At 38.5% G+C, this 26,483-nt stretch overlaps 2 protein-coding genes across 2 annotated transcripts in view; one reads left to right on the plus strand and one right to left on the minus strand.

Moving 5' to 3' along the window:
* The window catches only part of LOC144086229 (V-type proton ATPase subunit S1-like), a 10,725-nt gene extending 723 nt beyond the window's left edge, over positions 1–10,002 (minus strand). The window contains exons 1-10 of the mRNA XM_077616098.1: positions 9,803–10,002; positions 9,001–9,121; positions 7,661–7,735; positions 7,402–7,592; positions 7,289–7,326; positions 6,270–6,355; positions 5,971–6,203; positions 5,864–5,899; positions 3,879–4,116; positions 1,854–2,212 (exon numbers count right to left, since the gene is read on the minus strand). Of these exons, the coding sequence (XP_077472224.1) occupies positions 2,000–2,212; positions 3,879–4,116; positions 5,864–5,899; positions 5,971–6,203; positions 6,270–6,355; positions 7,289–7,326; positions 7,402–7,592; positions 7,661–7,735; positions 9,001–9,121; positions 9,803–9,933 (1,362 nt within the window). The 5' untranslated portion in view covers positions 9,934–10,002 and the 3' untranslated portion in view covers positions 1,854–1,999. The remainder of the gene's footprint in view (positions 1–1,853; positions 2,213–3,878; positions 4,117–5,863; positions 5,900–5,970; positions 6,204–6,269; positions 6,356–7,288; positions 7,327–7,401; positions 7,593–7,660; positions 7,736–9,000; positions 9,122–9,802) is intronic.
* Positions 10,003–11,349: 1,347 nt separating this feature from the next.
* Positions 11,350–26,204, plus strand: gdi1 (GDP dissociation inhibitor 1). The gene is made up of 11 exons (XM_077616110.1): positions 11,350–11,647; positions 14,490–14,597; positions 14,665–14,764; positions 16,754–16,888; positions 16,954–17,152; positions 17,712–17,843; positions 19,080–19,179; positions 20,026–20,197; positions 20,276–20,420; positions 22,012–22,066; positions 22,845–26,204. Exons 1-11 carry the CDS (start codon positions 11,603–11,605, stop codon positions 22,995–22,997), a joined length of 1,344 nt encoding a protein of 447 aa, XP_077472236.1. The 5' UTR covers positions 11,350–11,602; the 3' UTR covers positions 22,998–26,204.
* Positions 26,205–26,483: the final 279 nt, after the last annotated feature.

The following is a 26,483-nucleotide window of genomic DNA, read 5'->3' on the forward strand; positions in this document are numbered from 1 at the left end:
GCATTCTGGGTCACTTCCTGTTGATTTCAGTCATTGTTGGGATCACTTCCTGTTGATTTGGGTGCATTTCAAGTCACTTCCTGCTGATTTTGGGGCATTCCAGGTCACTTCCTGTTGATTTTTATGGCATTCTGGGTCACTTCCTGTTGATTTCAGTCATTTTTGGGATCACTTCCTGCTGATTTGGGTGAATTTCAAGTCACTTCCTGCTGATTTTGGGACATTCCAAGTCACTTCCTGTCGATTGCACTAATGACTAGCAATAAAAAAAATACATTTTAAATATTTATTTTATTTAAGGGGAACAAAAATAATATGACAAATATATCCTCAAAATAAACAAAAAAATGAATTTTTGTACTACGCAACATTTTTTGAGGATTGAAAACATCATAAATTATTAAATTAATTGTCAAGGTGTTGGAAGATAGGGAGCAAAAAAATGTTTAAAAATAACAAAAAAATATATATAAAAACTTTAATTAGCGCAGTAAAGAAATAGTACAGGGTGGCAGATATTTCTCATCAAATATGGTAAAACTACTAAGCGTGTATAAATTGAAATATTAATATTTTTATTTTTTAATATTATTTACTTTCTGCTGGGAGGAAATTGCTTTACGTCGGTTCTATTTCCTCATTTAGCATTTTTTTTTACTTCTAAATATATCAATGAGGATTCTAGGGTCATTCCCGTTAATTATGAATATTGATCCTTGAAAAATGACAATTTTTGTTAGTATAAAAGCCACAAAAGTTCAAGAAAAATTTTCATCCACGCTCGTCATTTGAACAAATGTTTTACAGCGGGGGACTATTTCTTGCAGCGGGTGATTAACAGACTCTAAACAACACGACACTTACTATTTTAAATTTGGTAAAAATCTACTTCAGGTAGTTGAAGGGTTAAAGCATGTAGTCGTATTAATCGGGGTGGAAAAAATATATATATAATTTTTTTTTTTTTTTTAAATCCTCCAGACTACCGTATTTTCTGGACTATAAGCGGCACTTTCGTGGGTATGGCTGCGACCTGTGTCCCACTTTCTCCCCACCCATAGTTTCCATTTATTCATTCACTCAACCACTTTATCCTCACTAGGCTCACGGGGGGTGCTGGAGCCTATCCCAACTGGCATCGGAGGCAGCCAATCGCAGGGCACCCTGAGACAAACAACCAATCATAACTAGGGCCAATTTAGAGTGTCTAATCAGCCTACCATGCTTATTTTTGGAATGTGGGAGGAAAGCGGAGTATCCGGAGAAAACCCACACAGGCCCGGGTAGAACATGCACACAGGTGGACCGACCTGGATTTGAACCCGGGACCACCACTGTGAGGCCGATGCGCTAACCACTCATCCGCAAAATTGGTTTGTGATACATTTAAAATAATAATAATAATCAAAAATAAAAATAATCAAAAAAAAATCTAAAATAAAAATCATAATAAGCAAAAATAAAAATAATAATCAAAAAAAAAAAAATGATAATCAAAAATAAAATAATAATCTAAAATAAAAAAATTATAACCCAAATTAAATGATCTAAAATAAAACAATAAAAACAATAAAAATCTAAATAATAATAATAAAAAATCAAATCAAAAATAAAACAAATAATAATCAAAAATAAAACAAATAATATTAAAAAATAAAACAAATAATATTAAAAAATAAAATCAAAAAATAAAATAAACAATAATAAAAAATAAAACAAATAATAATCAAAAATAAAACAAATAATAATCAAAAATAAAACAAATAATCAAAAAATAAAAAATAAAAATAAACAATACAAAAAAATAAAAATAATAAAAAAGCACCCCCCAAAAAAGCAATTATTTTTCCCACCTCTTGATGGCGTACTCTTTGGCTGAGGCGACTTACGGTCTGGAAAATAAGGTTAAAAGTTTGCAGCGAGCTCCTGCAAGAAAACAGTTTAGGCACTAGGGAAGGAGTGTGCGTTAGCATACGGGCTACGTAGCGCTACTAGCGCCTCACTCCGACTGAGGCACAGAGATGGACGGGCCCTTGGGGTCGTCGAAGCGGTCCATGGTGTTGAGCTGCGTGATCATTTGCAGGCCGTAGAGCAGGATGGACAGCATGAGGAGGGACGTCAGGGTCCCCATCCAAATGGCCGGCGTGAAGAAGCCGGCGCAGTCGCTGGCGTAGGAGAAATTGGTCCCGTTGGCCAATCCGAAGCCTTGAATCTAGAAAAGGTGGAGTCAGATTGCGTCATCATATAAGTCGCCATTTTATTTTTTGCAGAACAAAGTTAGATGTGAATAAAGTCAATTGCTATATTTTAAAAGTCAAGAAAACACATGTATTTATTTATTTACTACCTATTTATTTATGTCTAAAATGTATTTTCCTGTGTCTGTGTTCGAATACGGGATGAATAAAGTTATCTAATCTAAAAAATAAAAAATTGTGTTCGCGGACCACTTTAACGTCAACTCGATTTCCCGTGGGTCGGACCATTTTAGATATAATATTTAGATTTTTTTAATAAATGGATTAAAAGCCCTGAATATTCCGTTTTTTATAGATCTAAAACAATGTTTATGTTAGCTTTTTTTATATATTTTTAGATTTTACAAAATCATTTTTGAACTAAAAACACAGAAAAAAATGGATTAGAAAATTACAATTATGGATTAAAAGAACTGGATTAAAATCCCTGAATATTCCCTTTTTTATAGATCTAAAACAATGTTTATTTGAGCTTTTTTTAAATATATTTTTAGATTTTACAAAATGATTTTTGAACTAAAAACACAGAAAAAAATGATTGAAAAATTACAATTATTGATTTAAAAAGGGGAAAAAAATCAGGAAATTTAATATACATCGGCCCATTTTAGATATAATATTTAGATTTTTTTAAATTTTTATAAATGGATTAAAATAACTGGATTAAGAGCCCTGAATATTCCGTTTTTTTATAGATCTAAAACAATGTTTATTTGAGCTTTTTTAAAATATATTTTTAGATTTTACAAAATGATTTTTGAAATAAAAACACAGAAAAAATGGATTAAAAAATGACAATGATTGATTTAAAAGGGGGAAAATCAGGAAACGTAATATACATCTATACTCTTCATTTTAATTTGATCCTAAAACACAAAGTCGCCACTCATCATTGACTTTCCCGGGCCGCACAAAATGATGCGGCGGGCCAGATTTGGCCCCCGGGCCGCCACTTTGACACATGTGGGTTAGCGTGTCGCCTCACAGCTCTGGGGTCCTGGGTTCAAATCCAGGTCACGTCCACCTGTGTGGAGTTTGCATATTCTCCTCAGGCCTGCGTGGGTTTTCTCCGGGTACTCCGTTTGAGTTTTTGAGTTACGAGTAAATTGACATACGAGCTTAATCCCGGAACGAATTAAGCTCATATCTTGAGGTAACACTGTATATATTTTTTTAACTGGACATTGACCAACCGACCCGTTAGATTAACCATATTTTTAAGTGTATCTGCATCGTAATCCCACTTCTTTTAAATTTGTTTATTTTATGTTACGAACGCGTTGCCGTGCAAAAAGTCTCTCCCTAATTTTATTACTATTAAACACATTTTAGTAGTATTAAACCACTAGTTATGTGTTACTTTGTTAATAGATGGCGAATTAGAACAAATCAAAATGTTTTTGCAATCCAATATCCTGTTTTGGGTGTTTTTTCAGAGGGTTTTGACAAATTAATTTGTTTTTAATTCATTTCAATGGGAAACGTTCTTTTGAGTGACGAGTAAATCAACATACGAGCTCAGTCTTGGGACGCATTAAGCTCGTATGTTGAGGTACCGCTGTATATTGTTTATCCTCACTAACAACGTTTTTTTTCTCGCCATTTTTTTTGTTTGTTTACCTGAAAGTCGACGAAACGGAGCCTCCAATTGGCGAGGGCGGGATCGCTGGAATTGAGGGTCAGCAGGGCGTCCCCGAAGCTGGCCACCGTCTGGCAGCGGAAGGAATACTCGGATGGCGCCGAGATGGCGCGGCCGCCCGTGAACGTGGCCGTGGTGCCGTTGGAGCGCAGCTGCACCGAGTCCAGCGTGAACCAGTTCCGGGCGGACACCGGGTAAAAGCGCTGACTCATGGCGAAGCTGCAAAGTCAAAATGCAGGAAAATGACTTTATGTATGCAGTAAAAGTACAGTGGTTGAAAGAGAGGGCAAAACAAAGCTACTTCAAAGTACAGTAATCCCTCGGTTATCACGGCTTCACTTATTGTGAATTCACTACTTTGCGATATTTTTCCGCTATTAATTTTTTAAAAAAGTATTACAGTAATCCCTCGATCATCGCGAATTCACTACTTTGCGATATTTTTCCGCTATTATTTTTTTTTTCTTAATGATTACAGTAATCCCTCAAATATCGCGGCTTCACTACAGCGCAGTTTTTTTTCTGGGGAATTTTTTATTTTTTATTTTTTCATTACATTTTTTTGTAAGTTCATTAAAATGTGAAAATCCATGCTGAAACTCGCAAGCTGAAAGTTCTCTGCTTGCTACTGGAATCAGCACTAAAGTAGATAATAATAATAATATTAATAATAATAATAATAATAATGATGATGATAATAATGATGATGATAATGATGATGATGATAATGATGATGATGATGATAATAATGATGATAATAATAATAATAATGATGATGATAATAATAATAATGATGATAATAATAATAATGATGATGATAATAATGATGATGATAATAATAATGATAATAATAATAATGATGATGATAATAATAATGATGATGATAATAATAATGATGATGATAATAATGATGATAATAATAATGATGATAATAATAATGATGATGATGATAATAATAATAATAATAATAATGATGATAATAATAATAATGATGATGATAATAATAATGATGATAATAATAATGATGATGATAATAATGATAATAATAATAATGATAATAATAATGATAATAAAATAAATATATATTTGAAATAAATAAATAAAAATTATCGCGCCCATGTCTGGTCTACATTAACCGTTTTTTTTTACTTCAGTGTTGAGTATTAGCAAGCGGAGGAAAGGGGCGTGGCTTCTGCTTATGAGTTTCAGTGTGGATTTTCACATTTTTATGAACTTAAAAAAAAAAAAAAAAATTCCCCCAGGAAAAATATCTTGAAGGCTGAAGCCGCGATATTAAAGGGATTACTGTAATAAATTTAAAAATAATTATAATAGCAGAAAAATATCACCAAGTAGTGAATTCGCGATAATCGAGGGATTACTGTAGTTGTAATTTTAGTTGTTTTGTACATCCACTAGAATAGATGGAGCTTTAGAAAGTAGTGTGTTGTGTTCTCCATCCACTAGATGGAGCTGTAGTGGTTAGGAGTTGTTTTGTACATCCACTAGAATTGAGCGGATGTATAAAACAACGCCTAACCACTACAGCTCCATCTAGTGGATGGAGAACACAACAAACTACTTCTAAAGCTCCATCTAGTCACTAATATATATATATATATATATACATAAAATATATATAAATAATATATATATATATATATATATATATATATATATATATTATGTGTATATATATAATTATTTCATTTATTTATTTTTACTTTCATGCTGAGTCCTAGTAGCATTTAGCCACTAGATGGCGCTTTAGAAGGAGTAGTGTGTTGTGTCCTCCATCCACTAGATGGCCTGTAGCGGTTAGGAGTTGTGCTCATGAATACAAAGCGCTAATGGGAATTTCATACAATGATGAAGCAATATTGATCCGTATATCAAGTTATAGTAATTAGTAAGTATATTTGCGTCTTATAGAGTGTAAAATAGGGGAATTGAAAAAGGGGCATACCTGAGGCTAATGCCTGACGAGTACTGGAGGACCAGCCTGGGATGAAAACAAGAAGAAAAAGTCCATCAGGCATGTTTCAGGACAGCCTTACGTTCGTATGGACTCACAAGGCGCTGTCGGCGCCGCAGCGCGAACCCGCCAAGGAGGGCGTTTCGGCGGCGAGGTCCGTCCACTTGGGCGACGGCGAGAAGCTGACGTTGAGGTTCTGCGCCCACAGCATGATGCAGGGCCCGCCCCCGGTCCCGTTGAAAATGATCGGGGCCTTCACGTCGGGGGGCGGAGCTTGGAGTAGCGAGCGAGTGGCGCCGGCAAGGGCGACCGTCTCCCGCTCTCGAATCACCTGCGGGTTTTCCACCGGGTTAGCCGTCCGCGGGTTTAGGGAGCGCGTCAGGTGGGCGGAGCTTACTCTCGAAGGTCGGACCCCCGTGTAGATGGCGGTGTACGGCAGCATTTTGGTTGCCATGACGCTGGTGACATCGGCCAGGATGGCGTCTGAAAAATACAGGAGGAATAAATGTTTGGCAACCCGGGAAAGTCAAGCATGGAGAAGGGAGCGGGGTTGCCAGATTGGGAAGGCAGTAGCGCTAAAGTTACTTTAGGGTCAATTTAGGAGTTCAGCTCGGGGAAAAATCAGAAGGGCGAGTCTTAATTTGGGTTTTTTCAACCAATTGTAGACTCGCTGCCGGATTCTTAGGTGTCAAAGCGGTGGCACGGGGACCATAAGCGGCCTGCCAAAGTAAATCATGGGTCGACTTCATGTTTATTGCTAAAATTCCAATGAAGATTTAGCATGCTATGTAGAGAGAATATTTAGGCTTTTTAAAATTCTTTTTTGGATTAAAAAAAAAATACCTATAAATAAAAATATATATATTTAATGTTTTTTTTTCTGTTTGTTTGTTTTAAAAGCATTTTTTAATGTAAAAAAAAAATCAGGATAGATTTAACAATATTTCCTGTTTGCCGCCAATTTTGAGTTATAAAAAAATATACATTTATTAAAATGTACTTTTAAAAAAACTAAATATTAAAAATGGAATGTAAAAACAAATAAAAATAAATAAATAAAACAAAAAGAATAAAACAAATAAAAACAAAAATAAATAAAAAATAATAATAAAAAACAAAAACAAATAAAAATAAATGAAAAAATAAAAAAATAAAATAAATAAAACAAAAATAAATAAGAATAAATAAATAAAAATAAATAAAAAAATTAAAATGTTTTTAAAGTTCATAAAAAATCTGAAAATCCACTGAAACTCATAAGCTGAAGCCAGTCTTGCTACAAGGGCTCAGGACTGAAGTTGAAAATATATATATATATATATATTTCAAATAATTAATAGCAGAAAAATAAAATCGCAAAGTAGTGAATTCGCGCTAATCGAGGGATTACTGTACTTTGAGATCTCTCCCTCTTACCGTTATCACGTAGAACTTCCTTGCAAGACTTCTGCGAGCTAGACCGCAAAAACAAAGACATCACTTAACTCCGCCCCCAAAACCCAAGCGGGCCGCTTTTCAGCGAACGTCACCTCGCGCAAGACGGCAGCTCCACCAACAGCAAGTTGCCGACGGTCGTCTCCAGGCGGGCGCGTGACAGCGAGTCGGCGTCCACCGGCGTGGGCGGGACGCCCAGCCGGCGCTCCAGCAGCGCCAGCGCCGAGGAGGGCGAGCACGCCACGGCGGGGAACGTCAGCGAGGACGCCGAGTCCCGCAGCGACGCCTGGATGGCGAGTAACGAGCGGTTAGGAAAAAAATAAATAATACAATTTGACCGTGTTGAAAACTTACCCGCAGGTTCGCAAAGGCACCATCCCGCTCGTTTCCGAACACCCCCCCGAAGACGGTGAAGTCGTCCACGCTGAGCTGAAGGCAAAAAAAAAAAAATTCGACATTACAGCAAGTCCACAAATACCGTTTTTTATGCGCATATAAGCCATACACTGGATTCAGTAATCATTTTTTAGCGACAAATACCGTTTTTATGCACATATAAGCCTTACCCTGGATTCAGTCATCATTTTTTGGCAACAAATAGCGCTTTTTATGCGCATATAAGCCTTACCCTGGATTCAGTCATCATTTTTTAGCAACAAATACCGTTTCTAATGTCCATATAAGCCGCACCCTGGATTCAGTCATCATATTTTAGTGACAAATACCGTTTTTTATGTCCATATAAGCCATACCCAGGATTCAGTCATCATTTTTTTGCGACAAATACCGTTTTTATGCACATATAAGCCGCACCCCGGATTCTGTCATCATTTTTAGCGACAAATACCGTTTTATGCGCATATAAGCCGTACCCTGGATTCAGTCATCATTTTTTGCGACAAATACCATTTTTTATGCGCATATAAGCCGTACCCTGGATTCAGTCATCATTTTTTGCGACAAATACCATTTTTTATGCGCATATAAGCCTTACCTTGGATTCAGTCATCATTTTTTAGCGACAAATACCATTTTTTATGCACACATAGGCCGTAACCTAGATTCAGTCATCATTTTTTTGCGACAAATACCGTTTTATGCGCATATAAGCCGTACCCAGGATTCAGTCATAATTTTTTTGCGACCAATACCATTTTTTATGCGAATATAAGCCATACCCTGGATTCAGTCATCCTTTTTTAGCGACAAATACCGATTTTTATGCGCATATAAGCCGTATCCTGGAGTCAGTCATCATTTTTAGTGACAAATACCGTTTTTTATGCGCATATAAGCCATACCCTGGATTCAGTCATCATATTTTAGCGACAAATACGGTATTTACGCGCATATAAGCCACACCCTGGATTCAGTCATCATTTTTTAGCGACAAATACAGTATATATGCGGGGAAACCCAACATAGTGCATGTCTAACTTATAACTATGCCTTTTCTTGCTACTGTCACAATGAAATTTCCCGAATACGGGATGAATAAAGTTATCCAATCCAATCTACTAGTTTTCCCCGGACACCGAAAAAGCGGTAATGGTACTTGGACGCACGAGGGCGCTGTTTGACGGCGCAAAATCCCATATTCTGGGCTAAACCTGTACCTCACCAAAAAAAAACGGTACAGAAAGGGAAATCTTGAGGGAAAAATGATTAGGAGTCAAGGGAGGATTAATGCTGACCTCGTCTTGCAGGAAGAGAAGCACAGTGTGGGCACCCGGGCCAAAGGCGGAGCCCAGGTAACCGGCGAGGCCATCGCTGGACAGGATGTGGCCCGCCGGGGAAGGTGCCGCGAGAGGTAAACTGCACGACAAAAAAATGAATTTTATAAAAATATGCAGGACAAGGATCATTCAAATAACATTTGGACTGTTAAAGAGTTCTGAAATCGTAAAAATGATATATTTCATCATATACTAATAATTCTGACGTTACACGGTCAGATTTGTGAAATACGAGTAAGAAAACATTATCAGAATCGAGTCAGAATTCGGACTCGGAATTTTAGGACAAAAAATGACCAACTCTAGTACGTCATCATGGCAAATTTGACTCGTTTTACGTTTTAGTGTCCGGGACTTCCGTTTTTTCACAGTTATAACCCCTCGGGAAAAAACAGGAAAAGAAAATGGAACATTTTCAAAGGCTTAATAACCAGAAGTTCCCAAAAGTGCTCGTAAAAAAACGAATAATACAAAATATCAGTGGAAATGTCTCGTAATTCAACTTCAATCAATTCAACTTTGAGACTATGGACTTTTTTTCCATGTTTTGCCTATTTTCAAACACATACAAGACATATAGCTTAAAATTTACCACTTGAATAGGAATATTACGTCACTTTAGCACACAAACTATAGCGAATATGTGTTTTTTCGGTTCTCCTTAGACGTAAGTGAGAAGTTAGTTTTGCTTCGGAGCGTTAGCATTAGCATTACCGTAACAAACAGGCCTTCATTCGGGGCAACAAAGTAATATATTTACCTCCGGTTGGACCAAATGACAAGAGGCACTTGCACGGTAGAGCTCGCCGTCTTCAAATGGGCTAACACGAAGGAAAAAAGTAGAATAAGTCGGGCTATTCTGGAGCAGGTGCACGGAAATGCTTCCGCCATCTTTCACGAGTATATTAGCCTTGGAAAGGGAAGGAACTAGCACGTGACGCGCACCAGCTGACCGTCATGTGATGGCTAGGAACAAGGTATATTACGTTAGATGTCTGGCGGATGAATCGTAGGGATATGTATTGGCGGCCATTTTGCAACAGACGGCAACATCTGTCGTGTTCGGTTGCAGTGGAAGTAACGTTGCCAGATTGGTTAGTTTCCCTCAATTGGATTGATATAATTAGTTTTTTCTTGTTTTTTTTAATGTAGTTTTATTTTTTTAACCGTTTTGACGAGTTTTAACAGCTAAACCTGTATTTCTACAGCTTGAAATTCGGTCAAGTGACTACTAAAGTTGCATTTTTAACTGATTTTTTGCTAATTTCGCATTTGTAGGCAGTCAAATTCAACACAAGAATTGTAAAATTTACAAAACATTTAAATTCCTTAGTGCCCTGTTACATTTCTTACTGTTTACCTATTTTTGGTATGTTTTAAATCATTTCTTTGTTGACAAGCAAGTTAGCTTCTACTTTTCACATCAATTCTAATTTAATCATTATTCCCAGAATGCACTTCGACTCTAAAAATATTGTCAAAATTGTACTTCGACAGTGATTATTAAGGATAAAATGTGTTTTTTGACGTTTAATAGTTGAAATTATACGATTTTTAGCTTCAGCCGATATCGATATTTTACCAACACTATGCAGAGACCACTTAAAAAATAAAACAAATAAAAAATTAAACTTTGGTGGTTTTATCAATACGTTTTTGTAACATCATATATATTTGGCTGCCATTGACGGCAATAAACGTCCAATCCATTTTAACTGGAAGCCGTTTTTGAACATGAAATGATCTCTTTTTCCATCTACCGCAACACATACTCAAATTATACAAAAATAAACTTTTGGATAAAAGCATGAAATTGTGAAAAACACTGGAAATGGGGTGAAGTTTTGGCACATGAAGACATTTTTATGTGTTTATATGTGAGACAGGTTCACCTGGCGACTGTCCATGGTGCTACGTTTACAACCACCGTTATTTCTTTGTTATAACCCCCAAAATGTAACACCAAAACACGACGGGTTCGCTCACGATTCTTATAAACATTTAAAAACATAAGGCAAGTGCGTGTTAACAGACATTTCTCGCCATTTTCCGTGCCCGAGTGTTTGGGATGGCGGAGGGATACCAGTCACCCCTCCGCGTAACCCTGCGCTTTCAACTGCGAAAAAAAGCCCAAAAAAGATAATTTTTTTGCTTAAAGGAAGTTCTCGCGTTCTAAGGGGTAAGTAGATTTTCGAATTAGAAAGCGGGACGTCGGGGTGCTATTTTTGATTAGGACTCCATTGTGTGGATGCAACATGCAAAGCGGACAGGGGGCGCACTATTTTACGACGCGCATGCAGGCAGGGACTATTCCCGACTGCTTCAGGATCCGGGCCATCTTTGCTCGTCCTCTCCGGTGACATCCAGCTTGATTGAAATTCTTCGCTCTTTTCCTCGCTTTCTCATGATTTACGGACACATTTAAAAGTGTCAAGCAGCTTCCCGAAACGTTTGACGGCTTTCCTTTTTCCTCGCGGGACTCTTTTCTGGGTTTTCTCAAGAAAAAAAGGGTGAAAAAGGAAAGAGGAAGAAGAAGAAGAAGGCGAGGCGGAGACACAACATGGATGAGGAATATGATGTGATCGTTTTGGGCACGGGGCTCACGGTAAGACGCTTTTTTTTGGTTTAATTCTGCTTTCTTTGGGTGGCGAGAACATCTGGGTTGCTCGGTGATGCGGTAATATCGAGGTAGAAAACGTTGTTAGGTGGTTTTTCGGTGGGGGAGCTTGCGTGTCATGGGCCGAGGAGGTTCTGGAGGAGGGTTGGGGAGGGGCGTTTGATGGCCGCAGTCTGCAGCATCTTTTAGGCGTCACCCCGCCGCGGCTACCGCTACACAAAACCGGCTGACTCATGCTGACGTCACGCCGCGCGACGTGGTTGGGGCACATTTGCCTTGTTTTATCTGGTTCGGGTCGCCATTTCGGCTCCGAAATGGTTGGAAAATGGCTCGGCGAAATACACCGTCACCGTGCGATGACGTCATCGTGACAAACACATCGGGGATGATTGCATTTTTGGCCAAATCGGTGCGCATGCGTAGTTGAGTTTGAACAGGCCTGCATTGTTTGAGACATAAGCATCCGTTAGAAGAAAAAAAAATGAATACATTAAAAAAACAAAGGTCTGTTTTAGTCAAGTTAAGCGGACGAATTTGTGCAGGAATTATGATTTTTTTTCACTTTATTTCATTTTAATTACTGGTTGTCATCCAAGCCATTTTGAATGGGAGGGGCCAATAAACGTTTTTCATTCGCCCCTCCCAGTTTTAAATGGATTGGACATTTTTCATTTTCAATAATTTATCTTTTTTTTGCTTTTTTGAACGTCCATCTTCATTTTTTCCGCTTTTTTGACATCCATCATTTTTTCCCGTTTTTTTTTTTACATCCATCTTCATTTTTTTTGTTCCCTTGAAGCTATTAATACAAATATTAAAAACATTTCCACCCATTTACAATTCTCTCACAACGTTGTAAAAATTGTAGTACAATTTTTTTAATGTTTTGTTATGCAATTGTACATATTTTTACAAGATTTAAATTCTAACATGCATGGTTGGATGCGGCTAATTTAGCTCAATTAGCTACTACATGCTTTATTAGCGCTTTTCTGCTTCAATCTATAAATTCATAATAAATTATTATTATTATACTAATACTTATTTGTAGTTCTGAATTTATAACTTTTACTTTGGGAAGCAACAATCAGCACTTTTGTTGATTTTTTTTAACGATGTTACGGACTAAACTTGTCCTGTAAAGTGGGCGGAGCCATTTTCCCCCTATGATTTATACACATAATTACTGCAAATGAAAGTACAATTTTACCCCTTTTCTGGGCGTAGCTGGAGTGACGCACTTTGGATTCCGTCCGGCGTAAGCTAGCTAGCCGACCCCCACTACACAACAACACCCGCTATTGTAGGGAATGCTACGCTAGTTGGAAATGCTTACAAACCATGCTTTTATTCCTAAAATTCTTCAAAAAAAGCCTTGATGAAGCGCCACTTTATACACATTTACCGCATTTTCTCGCATTAAACGCTGTTTTGTCACTAAAAAAATGATGACTGAATCAAGGGTACGGCTTATATGCGCACAAATTAGACTCCAAACTGCAAGGTGACTTACTTTTTGAATTTGTCTATGTGCAGGCAACAACTTTTTTGAGTGTGCAATCCAGCAGACGGTCCTTTCGATTCATATAAAATCTCAGAAATATGATTTTTCTTAAGATTTTCCCTTCAAAGTAACACATTTGTACCCCCTATTAAAACCATGAATAGGAAGGTGAAAATTGTGAGCTAGGGGGCGGCTTATACGCGAGAAATTATAAAATTCAGCCATTTTAAGGCAGTTTTAAGGGTGTGGCTTATATGCGTGGGCGGCTTATATGCGAAAAATACTGTACTTATTTATGACTCATTTATTGATTATTTATTGTTATTATTTCTTTGCCTGTTTGTTGTTGGTATTTGTGCACTTGGTGGTGAAACTTTAAATCTCACTTGTATAATGACAATACGGTAATCCCTCGCATATCGCGGTTAATGTAGACCACATGTGTTAAAGTGGTGGCCCAGGGGCCAAATCTGGCCCGATGCATCATTTTGTGCGGCCCGGGAAAGTCAATCATGTGTCGACTTTCTGTTTTAGGATTAAATTAAAAGGAAGAGTAGAGATGTATATTAAATTTCCTGATTTTCCACCTTTTAAATCATTAATTGACATTTTTTGATCATTTTTTTCTGTGTTTTTCGTTCAAAAAATCATTTTGTAAAATCTAAAAATATATTTAAAAAAAAGCTAAAATAAACATTGTTTTAGATCTATAAAAAACTGAATATTCAGGGCTTTTAATCCAGTTCTTTTAATCAATTTATAAAAATAAAAAATATATATCTAAAATGGTCCGGCCCACGTGAAATCAAGTTGACGTTAACGCGGCCCGCGAACCAACCCGAGTCTGACACCCCTGATGTAGACCAAACATGAGTGGCTTTCGCTTATGAGTTTTAGCGTGGATTTTCACATTTTTATTAATTTAAAAAAATATATATATACTTTAAAAAATAATTAATAGCGGGAAAAAAATCGTAAAGAAGTGAATTTGCGATAAATGAAGTCGTGATAAACGAGGGATTACTGTAAAAGCATTCAATTCATTTTTTCTAAATTACCGTATTTTCACGACTATAAGCCACACTTAAAAGTCTTACATTTTCTCCAAAATAGACAGGGCGCCTTATAATCCACTGCGCCTTATATATGGAATACAATTAAAATGTGTCGTTCATTGAGGGTGCGCCTTATAATGCGGTGCGCCTTATAGTGGTGAAAATACGGTATATCGATTTTTTTCTAAATACTTTTTGAAAAATAAAATAGCATTTTGCTTGCGTTCAGAATTGTTTGTTTACCTGACATTTGTGTTTGATTTTTGCACAGGAATGCATCCTGTCCGGCATCATGTCGGTGAACGGCAAGAAGGTCCTGCACATGGACAGAAACCCGTACTACGGCGGCGAGAGTTCATCCATCACCCCCCTGGAGGAGGTAACGGCGACCACTGGCCAATGGCTTTGCCCGATGCGTTTGACGTCAGTCTGGCGCTCGCTTTCAGCTTTACAAGCGCTTCAGTCTCCCCAATAGTCCGCCCGAATCCATGGGCCGAGGACGCGACTGGAATGTGGACCTCATCCCCAAGTTTTTAATGGCTAACGGTAAGACCGCCGCCAAATGTGACAAAGACGGGAAATTTAGCGCCGCTTGTGCTGAGATTTAAGTTCTTAGGCGTGTAAAAAATTCAGTTTTAAAATAAGGAAGAAAAAAAATACATATTAAATGTTGTGCAGCGTTAGCATTAAGGCTAAATACAATGTATAGTTGGAAACGAACCAGTTTAGCCTGCTGTTAGCCATTAGCTTCATTCTCCAAAACGCAATTTTCTCTAAACAAACACTCGCTGGTTTTATATTTCCAAATGATGCCAAAAAAATTTAAAGTACAACTGATACAAAGTGTAAAGCGTCTGATTAGTGGCTAATTGCACGCATTTCTGGTGAACGTTTCAAAATAAAAGCAAAACAAGTACAACTGATGCCGCATGTGATATGAAAATAAGTGCTATTTTTGTACAAAGTGCAAACCGTGTGGTTAGCGGTTTAGCATGCGAATTTCCGGCGAACTTTTCAAAATAAAAGCAAAAAAAGTACAATTGATGCCGCACGTGGTATGAAAATACAAGTACTATTTTTTAAATTTAAAGAAGTACAACTAATACAAAGTGTAAACGGTGTGGTTAGCGGCTTAGCATGCAAATTTCCGGTGAACGTTTCAAAATAAAAGCAAAAAAGTACAACTGATGCCATATGTGGTATGAAAATACAAGTGCTATTTTTTTAAAATTTAAAGAAGTACAACTGATACAAAGTGTAAACCGTGTGGTTAGCGGCTTAGCATGCAAATTTCCGGTGAACGTTTCAAAATAAAAGCAAAAAAAGTACAGCTGATGCCGCATGTGGTATGAAAATACAAGTGCTATTTTTTAAAATTTAAAGAAGTACAACTGATACAAAGTGTAATCTGTGTGGTTAGCGGTTTAGCATGCGAATTTCCGGTGAACTTTTCAAAATAAAAGCAAAAAAGTACAACTGATGCCGCTTGTGGTATGAAAATACAAGTGCTATTTTTTAAAATTTAGAGAAGTACAACTGATACAAAGTGTAAACCGTGTGGTTAGCGGCCTAGCATGCAAATTTCCGGTGAACATTTCAAAATAAAAGCATGCCACGATCGACGTGCAAATGCAGACGTCGGCATTTCGTCTCAAATATTTTAAATTTGACACTAAAATAGCTTTAAAAAAAAATTGTGATGAAAAATCGGATTGATAGTAAATATATTTGCTAATTTTGTTGATATCATTTTGATGAAAATTAATCCTTTTGATGGGCTCTTATTGGTGGAAACCAAAAATGCCATTGCCAGTTTGAACTAATTTCATATTATTTGTATCAAATATATATTATTTGTAAAAACTATATTTTTTCATATAGTTAGTTTTATTTAGGAGGACAGTCGTACCTGTACTTACGAAATTAATTGGTTCCAAGACTATTTTCGTAACTTGAAAATTTCGTAAGTAGGTGTACTTTATATGTAAATTCTCTAATTGGTTCCACGGTCCTCACACAACTACCAACTAAACCCTTTAAAATTGGTTAAAAAGTCCCAATTTTGTATGAAAAATGTGAGGAAACATACAAAAATGAGAGAAAATTATAAGGAAATGATTTATTAATGTCTTAAAATAATTAAAGCATGTAAAAATGTGCCCTGCGCCACTGAAATATCTCCCAGCGTGGCAGTTATAGATGTAATGCCCATGTTTGTCCGCCAGATGGCGTCAAGAGCCGGTTCTACCAGGGCCGAAAGCTGTCCACTTTGTAGTACATTTTAGACTTTTACGTGTGCCCTATATGTATGTGTGAGAAAAGATGCACCATGTTTCATTTGTAGTTTTTAATTGCTTAATAAGTGTATTTCAAAATAAAATAACGGATAAGGAAATACATTTGGAGTCCCAAAATGCATTTTCATTCATTTTTACCAAAATTTGAGATGCGAGTCGACGTCCTGACCCGAAAACGCTTGCATCTCAAAAATGGCCGTCAAAGAACCGAATGAAACGAGACTTTGGTTCTGAGCAGGTCAGCTGGTCAAGATGCTGCTCTACACGGAAGTCACCCGCTACCTGGACTTCAAAGTGGTGGAGGGAAGCTTTGTGTACAAGGGAGGAAAGATCTACAAGGTGCCCTCCACCGAGACCGAGGCCCTGGCTTCCAGTAAGACCCCGGTACGGCGCCCCCTGCTGTCGACTGGCGTCTCACAACTCTCGCTCGTCCTCTAGATTTGATGGGAATGTTCGAGAAGCGCCGCTTCCGAAAGTTCCTGGTCTTCGTGGCCAACTTTGACGAGAACGACCCCAAGACCTTCGAGGGGGTGGACCCCAAGACCACCACCATGAGGGACGTTTATAAGAAGTTCGACCTGGGCCAGGACGTCATCGACTTCACCGGACACGCCCTTGCCCTCTACAGGACGGACGAGTAAGTGCGCTTTGGGTTTGAATTATTATTACAGTAATCCCTCGAATATCGCGGCTTCAATTTTCATGGAATTTTTTTTATGGGGAAAATATTTTTTATAAAAATGTGGAAATCCATGCTGAAACTCACAAGCGGAAGCCACTCCCCTTTCCTCCGCTTGCTACTATGACTCAACACCGAGCACCGAAGTAATATATATATATAAATATATATATATATATATATATATATATATATATATATATATATATATATATATATATATATATATATATTCAATCTTTCTTAGTTACAAATACGGCTTATATGCGAGAAAATACGCTACTTCATTGTGGTGGCGCGGTGGACGAGTGGTTAGCCCGTCGGCCTCGCAGTGGAGAGAGCAAGGGTTTGATACCAGTTCCAGAACTTTTTGCGTGGGTTAGCATGCATTCCCTGGCTTGCGTGGATTTTCTACGGGTACTCCGGTTTCCTCCCACATTCCAAAACATGCATGCTAGGCTAATTTAGCGCTTTAGTCGGAGTTTAACCGAAGCCGATTTTCCATTTTTGTCCTCAGATACCTGGACTTTCCATGCTTGGACACCATCAACCGAATTAAACTTTACAGCGAGTCGTTGGCGCGCTACGGGAGGAGCCCGTACCTCTACCCCTTGTACGGCCTCGGAGAACTGCCGCAGGGATTTGCAAGGTGAGAAAGAAGTTCTTATGTTTGGGTCGGTCTCCCCATCCAAAATAAGAAAACATATCTAAAGCAAACATTGTACATTGTTAGTTAGCATTCAGGCTAAGGGCGAAAGACAATTTATACAGTTGTGCTAACCAGTTTAGCTCGCCATTTACTAAAGTTGTCCTCTCCAAAATGAATGTTAATTAGCATTGAGGCTAATGGAGAAAGACAATGTATACAGTTGTGTTAACCAGTTTAGCATGCTATTAACTATAGCTGTCCTCTCCAAAAAACAATTTTAGTTAGCATTGAGGCTAATGGCGAAAGACAATGTAAAAATGTGTCAGTAGTGCTAACCACTTTTGCTCACTATTAACTAAAGCCCTCTCTAAAAATCAATTTTAGTTAGCATTGAGGCTAATGGCGAAAGACAATGTAAAGATGTGTCAGTTGTGCTAACCACTTTTGCTCGCTATTAACTAAAGCCCTCTCTAAAAATCAATTTTAGTTAGCATTGAGGCTAATGGCGAAAGTGTATACAGTTGTGCTAACCGCTTTTGCTCGATATTAACTAAAGCCCTCTCTAAAAATCAATGTTAGTTATCATTGAGGCTAATGGCGAAAGACAATGTAAATAGTTGTCAGTTGTGCTAACCACTTTAGCTCGCAATTAACTAAAGCCGTCCTCTCCAAAAATCAATGTTGGTTAGCATTGAGGCTAATGGCAAAAGACAATGTAAACAGTTGTGCTAAGCAGTTTAGCTCGCTATTAACTAAAGCTGTCCTCTCCCAAAATTAATGTTAATTAGCATTGAGGCTAATGGCGAAAAACAATGTATACTGTTGTGCTAACCACTTTAGATTGCTATTAACTAAAGCCCTCTCCAAAAATCAATGCTAGTTAGCATTGAGGCTAATGGCGAAAGTGTATACAGTTGTGCTAACCAGTTTAGCTCGCTATTAACTATCATGTAATTTTTTTTCAAAATAGCTAACGAGCGCACTTTGATGACATTCATTTTGAATCAAATCTATGTTTTTATTTATTATTATTATTTTTAATATAGTACCTGTGTTTTATTCCATTGAATTGTGGTTTATTAGGATATATTGTCACTTCATTAATGACTAAATTGTTTTTATTTTTTATGACAATAATATCGCACATCAAGGAAAATGTAAAAAGCCCACAATTTATTTTTGGCATAATTTTTTGACTTTGACACTAACGAAACTTATTTTTTCGACTCTCTTAAGGTTGAGCGCCATCTACGGGGGAACCTACATGCTGAACAAACCTGTGGATGAAATTGTCATCGAAGATGGCCACGTGGTCGGCGTCAAGTCTGAAGGCGAGGTACGCTAACGTTTCTATAATTGTTGACAGCACCATTTTGTTTGAATTACCGTATTTTCTCGCATATACGCTGTATTTGTCGCTCAAAAAAAGGACGACTGAATCGAGTGTACGGCTTATATGCGCACAAATTAGACTTGACATGCAGGAAAATGCAAGGTGACAAAGACGTCACGCCATGACGCCATCACGCCAAGATGCCATGACGCCATGATGCCATGACGCCATGATGCTATGACGCCATGATGCCATGACGCAAGACAATACGGCCGATACGGTCATTTAATTCGAAATAGAGAAAAGATAAACGGATAAAATCCTAAACAAAAATTGTTTTGACGTCTATGAATGAAATCCAATAAAAAAATAAACCTTATCTTGTATAAAACGTGAAAAAAAAACGTACTTGTACCTGCCATTGGTCGCTCAGGGCGCCGCCATCTTACCTAGCGATGAAAAACCAGACCACTACGCACTCACTTCCTGGTTGTACTGCTCACCTGACTTCTTTTTTGAATTTGTCTATGTGCAGGCAACAACTTTTTTGAGTGTGCAATCCAGCAGACGATCCTTTCGATTCATGCAAAATCTCAGATATGATTTTTCTTAAGATTTTCCCTTCAAAGTAACACATTTGTCCTCCCTATTAAAACCATGAATATGGAGGTGAAAATTGGGAATCAGGGGGCGGCTTATACGAGAGAAATTGTCAAATTCAACAATTTTAAGGCAGTACGGCTTATACGCGGATGCGGCTAATATGCGAGAAAACATCAGTCGATCGCTAGCAACGAGAGATTCCTCAAATCCCGACGTTTTTTTTACATTACCGGTTTTATCCACCAGGTGGCCCGCTGCAAGCAGCTGATCTGCGACCCCAGCTACATCCCCGAGCGGGTGCGCAAAGCGGGCCAGGTGATCCGCGTCATTTGCGTCCTCAGCCACCCCATCAAGAACACCAACGACGCCAACTCCTGTCAGATCATCATCCCCCAGAATCAGGTCAACCGCAACTCAGGTGAGCTCAAACACCCCCGCACCTCACGGCGAACCGCATCCCGCGTGGCAATTAAGATGGGTCGCCGTTTTTCCGCAGACATCTACGTGTGCATGATCTCTTACGCCCACAACGTGGCGGCCCAGGGGAAGTACATCGCCATCGTCAGCACCACGGTGGAAACCGCCGAGCCCGAGGCCGAGATACAACCCGCCTTTGAACTGCTGGAGCCCATCGACCAAAAGTAAGTCGTCCATCTTTTTTTCCCCTAAAAACGCGGGTGACAAAGTGGCGGGTGGTGGGCCAGATCCCGCGCCCCCCGCTGTCACGTTATTGTGGTTGTTGCATGGGTGTGTTTTCCTTGCCCATTTGAGTTTGATTTATTTAATAAGGGACAGCACATATTAATGAACATATTTATATTCATGTTAATGAACATCATACCTGTCAACCTCTGCCGATAACTGCCCTTATAAATGATTATGATTCCCCTTACAAACCCCCCAAAAACCTTACAAACACCGTACGACTCGTACGGTGTTTGTAAGGTTTTTGGGGGGGTTTGTAAGGGGAATCATAATCATTTATAAGGGCAGTTATCGGCAGAGGTTGCCAGGTATGTAACATATATATGTAAATATGTAAGATTGTCGCTGAGGGCTAATTGCCATGTTTTTTAAATACAGTCGTACCTCTACTTACGAAATTAATCGGTTCCAAGACTTTTTTCGTCACTTGAAAATTTTGTAAGTAGAGGTGTACTTTATATGTAAATTCTGTAATTCGTTCCAACGTCCTCAAAAAACTACCAACTCAACCCTATAAAATTGATCTACTTACAAAATTAATTGGTTCCAAGACTTTTTCCGTAACTTGAAAATTTCGTAAGTAGGTGTACTTTATATGTAAATTCTGTAATTGGTTCCAAGTTCCTCAAAAAACTACCAACTAAACCCTTTAAATTGTCCCAATTTTGTATGAAAGATGTGAGGAAACACACAAAAATGAGAGAAAATTATAAAGAAATTATTTATTAATGTCTTAAAATGAATAAAGCATATGAAAATGTGCTGAAATGCCGCTGAAATAGCTCCCTCTGCAGCCGTTATAGATGTAATACCCATGTATGTCCGCCAGATGGCGACAAGAGTCGGTTCTACCAGAGCCGAAAGCCGTCCACTTTGTAGTACATTTTAGACTTTATCGTGTGCCCTATATGTGTGTGTGTGTGTGAAAGTATGTGGTACGTTGTATTTGTAGTTTTTAATCGCTTAATGAGGGGAATTCAAAATAAAATAACGGATAAGGAAATGCATTCACTTTTTGGGGGATTTCGTCACTTGGATTTTTTTCGTATCTCCAGTCACTCATTTCCATATTAAAAAAAATGTAACCTGAAACGTTCATACCTAGAGACATTCATAAGTAGAGGTATGACTCATTGTGTCAAAATATTGCTGACTCAGGTGTTAGATTATTTCTAATGAACCTAAAATTGGACAGATTGAATTTAATTTTGCCTTGTGTGCTGTTTGCGTGATTTGTGTGCGTTTTTTCCTTAAGTGTGTCCCTCTTGGCTACCCTTCCCTTGTGTGTTTGTCATTTGTCATCAACCTCTGTCTGTGTATATAAACCCTGTGTTCTGGCATGTCTTGTTGTGGGAGTATTGTTTCTTTGTTTCCTGTGTCGGTAAGAAATGTTTGCCTATTCGTCAATGAGTTGAATTAGTTATGACTTTGGAATCTTACATGTATATGTTCATTAATGTCTTAATAATTAATTAAAGATGGCCGCCGTCCCTGAAAGGGTTAAACTAATCAATTTGTTTATTACAGGTTTGTGGCTATCAGCGATCTCTACGAGTCCACCGACGACGGCACGGAGAGCCAGGTGAGATTATTAGTCATTATAATTTTTAAAAGTGAAAGTAGGGCGTTAGCATTGCTACTTTGAGGCTAATGGCGATAGACAATGTACGCTAATAGCTCGCCATTTTGCGGATTCACTAAATCACGGTTTGGATCCGCCGAAAATATACAAAACGTTCATCGTGTAGGAATATGTAATATAAAAAAAATAGTATTTCACCCGCCACTGGGGGGCAGTGTCTAGCTTCGGTACTGCGACTCCTAGTGATGAAAAAGAGGAGCTCACCATTTTGGAGTCATTGGAGTCAATAAATCGACCGTTCGCGCTATCAAGAAGGACGATGCTAACATTAGCCATATGGCTAGCCGACTCCTGAATGGACAACATTGCCTTTAATGGCTTTCTTTTGCTCCAATAGCGTAGCCATGCTAGTAGTTGCTATATCTGTCAAATTTTCTTACCTTCCTGGATAACAGGCTCCGCCCATTCCGTTCATTCGCACCAATCATTTTGAATAATGACCTGTGTGCCGACAAATGGCGTTCACGAGAGTTGTTTTGAGGCTCCAATGGGTCAAACAGGACGTGGGGGTCATTTCAAAATAAAATAACGGATACAGGAAATGTATGTTTTGGGGGATTTCATAACTTTTGTATATTGGAATGGTCATTTGCATGGCAAAGTGTTTCGTAAGTTGTTGAAATTTTGTATGTAGAGGCATTTATTTGTAAGTAGAGGTACCTCGTTTTATTTTATTTTGACGACAACACGTTGATGATTTCCGCCAATGTGTTGCTAGATCTTCGCCTCCAGCTCGTACGACGCCACCACCCACTTTGAGACCACCTGCAACGACATCAAGGACATCTACAAGCGAATGACCGGCAGCGACTTTGACTTTGAGAACATGAAGCGCAAACAAAACGACGTGTTCGGGGAGGACGAACAGTGAGAGACGTACGGCCGGCTTCTCTCTCTTCCGCCACGCACACAAAACACGCACGCGCTACCGTTCGGCGAAAAAAACAGGACCCACGCCATCTCTCGTTCGTTTTGTCCAAACTATACGCAATTCTAACTATGGCCACTAGAGGTCCGTTTACCAGGCGCTTTGCAAAGCCATTGCCTTCCTTCTCGATTAACTATCTTTTGGCTCTCATTGGTTAACGTCTTTGCTAAGAACGGGGGTGTCAAACGTCTGGCCCGCCGCCAGGGGGGGGTCAGTTCTGCTTGCTCATTACAATTAAATGCTTTTATTTTTTTGACGAGGGCGCCGCAAAACCAGAAGTTTGAGTGAGTTGTGCGACCAAGTGCGAGTACTTTGCTCCTTAAAATGGCCCAAAACCAACAGGAAGTCACTGGAAAATGGCCCAAACCCAACAGGAAGTCACCGGGAAATGCTCAAAAATCAGCAGGAGACAACAAATGAACAAGCATCCGGAAAATCCCTCAAAATCTATATGAAGTGACCCAAAATTGACAGGAAGTGACCCGAAATTGACAGGAAGTGACCCGAAATTGACAGGAAGTGACCCGAAATTGACAGGAAGTGACCCGAAATTGACAGGAAGTGACCCGAAATTGACAGGAAGTGACCCGAAATTGACAGGAAGTGACCCGAAATTGACAGGAAGTGACCCGAAATTGACAGGAAGTGACCCGAAATTGACAGGAAGTGACCCGAAATTGACAGGAAGTGACCCGAAATTGACAGGAAGTGACCCGAAATTGACAGGAAGTGACCCGAAATTGACAGGAAGTGACCCGAAATTGACAGGAAGTTACCCGAAATTGACAGGAGGTTACTCAAATTTGACCGGAGGTTACCCAAAATTGACCGGAGGTTACCCCAAATTGACCGGAAGATATCCAAAATTAACCGGAAGTTACCCAAAATTGACCAGAAGTTAGGGTTGTCACCCACCAAAAAAAGTGGCCCATGTGGGACCCCGTTGGCATGAACGCGGCCCGCGAACCGGAGTTTGACACCCCTGTCTTAGAACCTACCGTCAGCTTCATTTTGTATTTTACAAACATTTCGCACCTGACGCCATTAGCTTCCGTGTGCTCACTTTGCGACGGTGACCTCTAGTGGCTCTTTGTCACTCCCCTCGCAAATGAGAAAATGCTAACTAGCTATTCGCCAGTAAGCACTTGCGCTGGTTTTGTTGCTTTTTTTTGAACTAGCATGTTAAAGTTTCGTGGCTCCTCATAACCTCGATAGAAAATGGACACCATTTTTTGTGGTAAGGATTCACATTTTGTTGCTAACAGTTAGTTTCATAGCCATTTTGCACATTATCCCCCCTTTCTGTTAAATTGGGATACAAACAATGTTGGCTATTGAGATTAAAAACATTACCGGAATCAAACTGCTTCCGGTACGCACCCCGTTCGATTTCAAATTAACACTCGCTACTTTGTGAGCTTTGCTAGCATCCTCACAGCCTTTTTATTTACGTGTTTGGCTCATACTAAGGTCCCGTTAGCTTAGCTTAGCTTAGCTTACTGTATAGTGGCTTCCCATTGTACTCATTAGCTTCCGGCTTCGGTACTTGTTGTCGTCCAGCTAGCCTTTAAAATGTTCCTTTTAACTTCAAGCCACGTATTTTCCTTTCCGTGACCCCAGTGATGATTTAAGACGGTCAATATTTACGTAATTTAGCTACTTTTTGTATCTTAAACGTCAAAAACCACAAAGCACAAGTTGAGCCTGCTAATTCCGTACAAAATAGACAACGTTAACACACTTGTTTGCAGCTGTTGTTAAATTAAATACACGATAAATCGAGTGTATTAAAGAACAATTGGGTTTATAAAGATTATATAGTAGCTTGGTTAAATATAAATATGGATAGCGATGACGTTTCTTGGCTTTTTAATTACAGGACAAGCGCGCCCTCTGGTGGCTGATTGTGGATTAACAGTTCTCCATAGTTGTCAAATGTGAAATTATATATTTTGTGGTGATATAAGTCACATTTGAGAAGAAAAAATACCACTCATAGTCTGAGTAATACGGTTTTTCGATTTTAAGCTCCTCCCCCAGTTCGAAAAAAAAATGGAAGTAGTTTTGTTTACATTTGAATTTGGTGCACTTATTCACTAACCGAGATTGTGACGTTTCAGAGATGAGCTAGAAGGTATAAAAAAGATAAAAAAAAGATGAAATTATAATTTTTTAAGTTAGGGGCAACCGGAAGTGAGTTTTGTCAGCACCTTTTTAGTCGATTTGCGTCGTTTGACTGCAGTGAAGGAAAACTGGAAGTAAGCCTCCATTTGTAATTGGGGTTTTGTGAATATAGTTTCTATTTAATAACCATTTTCTGCATAAATTATGTTGCTTTTTATTAAAATAAAAACTGTAGAGTCAATGAATTGGACGTTTATCGCCATCAATGAATTAAAATAAAAAAAATACTAACTTTGAGATGTGACTTGGGGCCATAACCGGTACGGATTTTTGTTTTAAATCATTTTTGTATTTTGTATTCATGATAACAACTACAATAATGATCAACCATTTAATTTTTTTTAATAATTTCGAGTGTTTCATATTTTAAAATGGTCACTTGCTCTTTAAAGTGTCTAAAAGTTGTTTTTTTAATTTACTGAAGTACATTCACTTGCTTAAGGTTAAAGGTCAAAAACGTTAATTATGTTCATAAATACTGTCATTTTTGCTTGTTGCAACACACACAAACACGCGAATATAGCACATTGTTAATGTTGTTTTTTCTTTGTATCACGTCGCATTCAGGCGATCTAAACGGTCGTTTTTTCCGGTTTCATAGTGTACGTCGTTGAACTTAACATTATGTTTTTGTGTGTGTGTTCTGAAAATAATTGTTGTCTTTCCTCATCAATATAACGACGCCTTCCTCAACATTATAGTGCTTTAACATTTTTTTTCTATTTATTGAAAAGCATAAATCCCCACATGTGGTTGTACTCTTTTAAATCTCCTTTTTTTCGGGGGGTCATTGAACGCCACTTTTTGCTGATTTCCTGACTGACTTGGATATCACGTGTCCTGTTCGATCGCTCGTCACGTGACCGGCGCCTTTGCGTGATCTTTTGTGTCAACGATAAGATGAATTCAACTATGGATGAAAGGATAGAAAAAAATAAAAAGAAGCACATGGTGAAAATCTGAAAAGTGAGCCTGACATTTTTTTCCAAAATAAAAGACTCACTTCCTGTTTGTTTTAGGGTAATTATGCATCAAATTTCATATTAGAGCAATTGCGGGTAACTTCCTGTTCATTTTAGGGCAAGTGCGGGTAACTTCCTGTTCGTTTAGAGCAAGTGCGGGTAACTTCCTGTTTTAAGGGCAAGTGCGGGTAACTTCCTGTTTTAAGGGCAAGTGCGGGTAACTTCCTGTTCGTTTTAGGGCAAGTGCGGGTAACTTCCTGTTCGTTTTAGGTCAAGTGCGGGT

This window comes from Stigmatopora argus, chromosome 1 (assembly GCF_051989625.1).
Source record: "Stigmatopora argus isolate UIUO_Sarg chromosome 1, RoL_Sarg_1.0, whole genome shotgun sequence".
NCBI lineage: Eukaryota > Metazoa > Chordata > Actinopteri > Syngnathiformes > Syngnathidae > Stigmatopora > Stigmatopora argus.

What these genes read in the sequence shown, in the direction of transcription:
- gdi1 (XM_077616110.1), top strand. Translation starts at nt 11,603, where the DNA reads ATGGATGAGGAATATGATGTGATCGTTTTGGGCACGGGGCTCACG. An exon ending in CTGCCGCAGGGATTTGCAAG is followed by an intron (nt 17,844 to 19,079) that starts GTGAGAAAGAAG and finishes GACTCTCTTAAG; the next exon opens with GTTGAGCGCCATCTACGGGG. An exon ending in GCGTCAAGTCTGAAGGCGAG is followed by an intron (nt 19,180 to 20,025) that starts GTACGCTAACGT and finishes TTTATCCACCAG; the next exon opens with GTGGCCCGCTGCAAGCAGCT.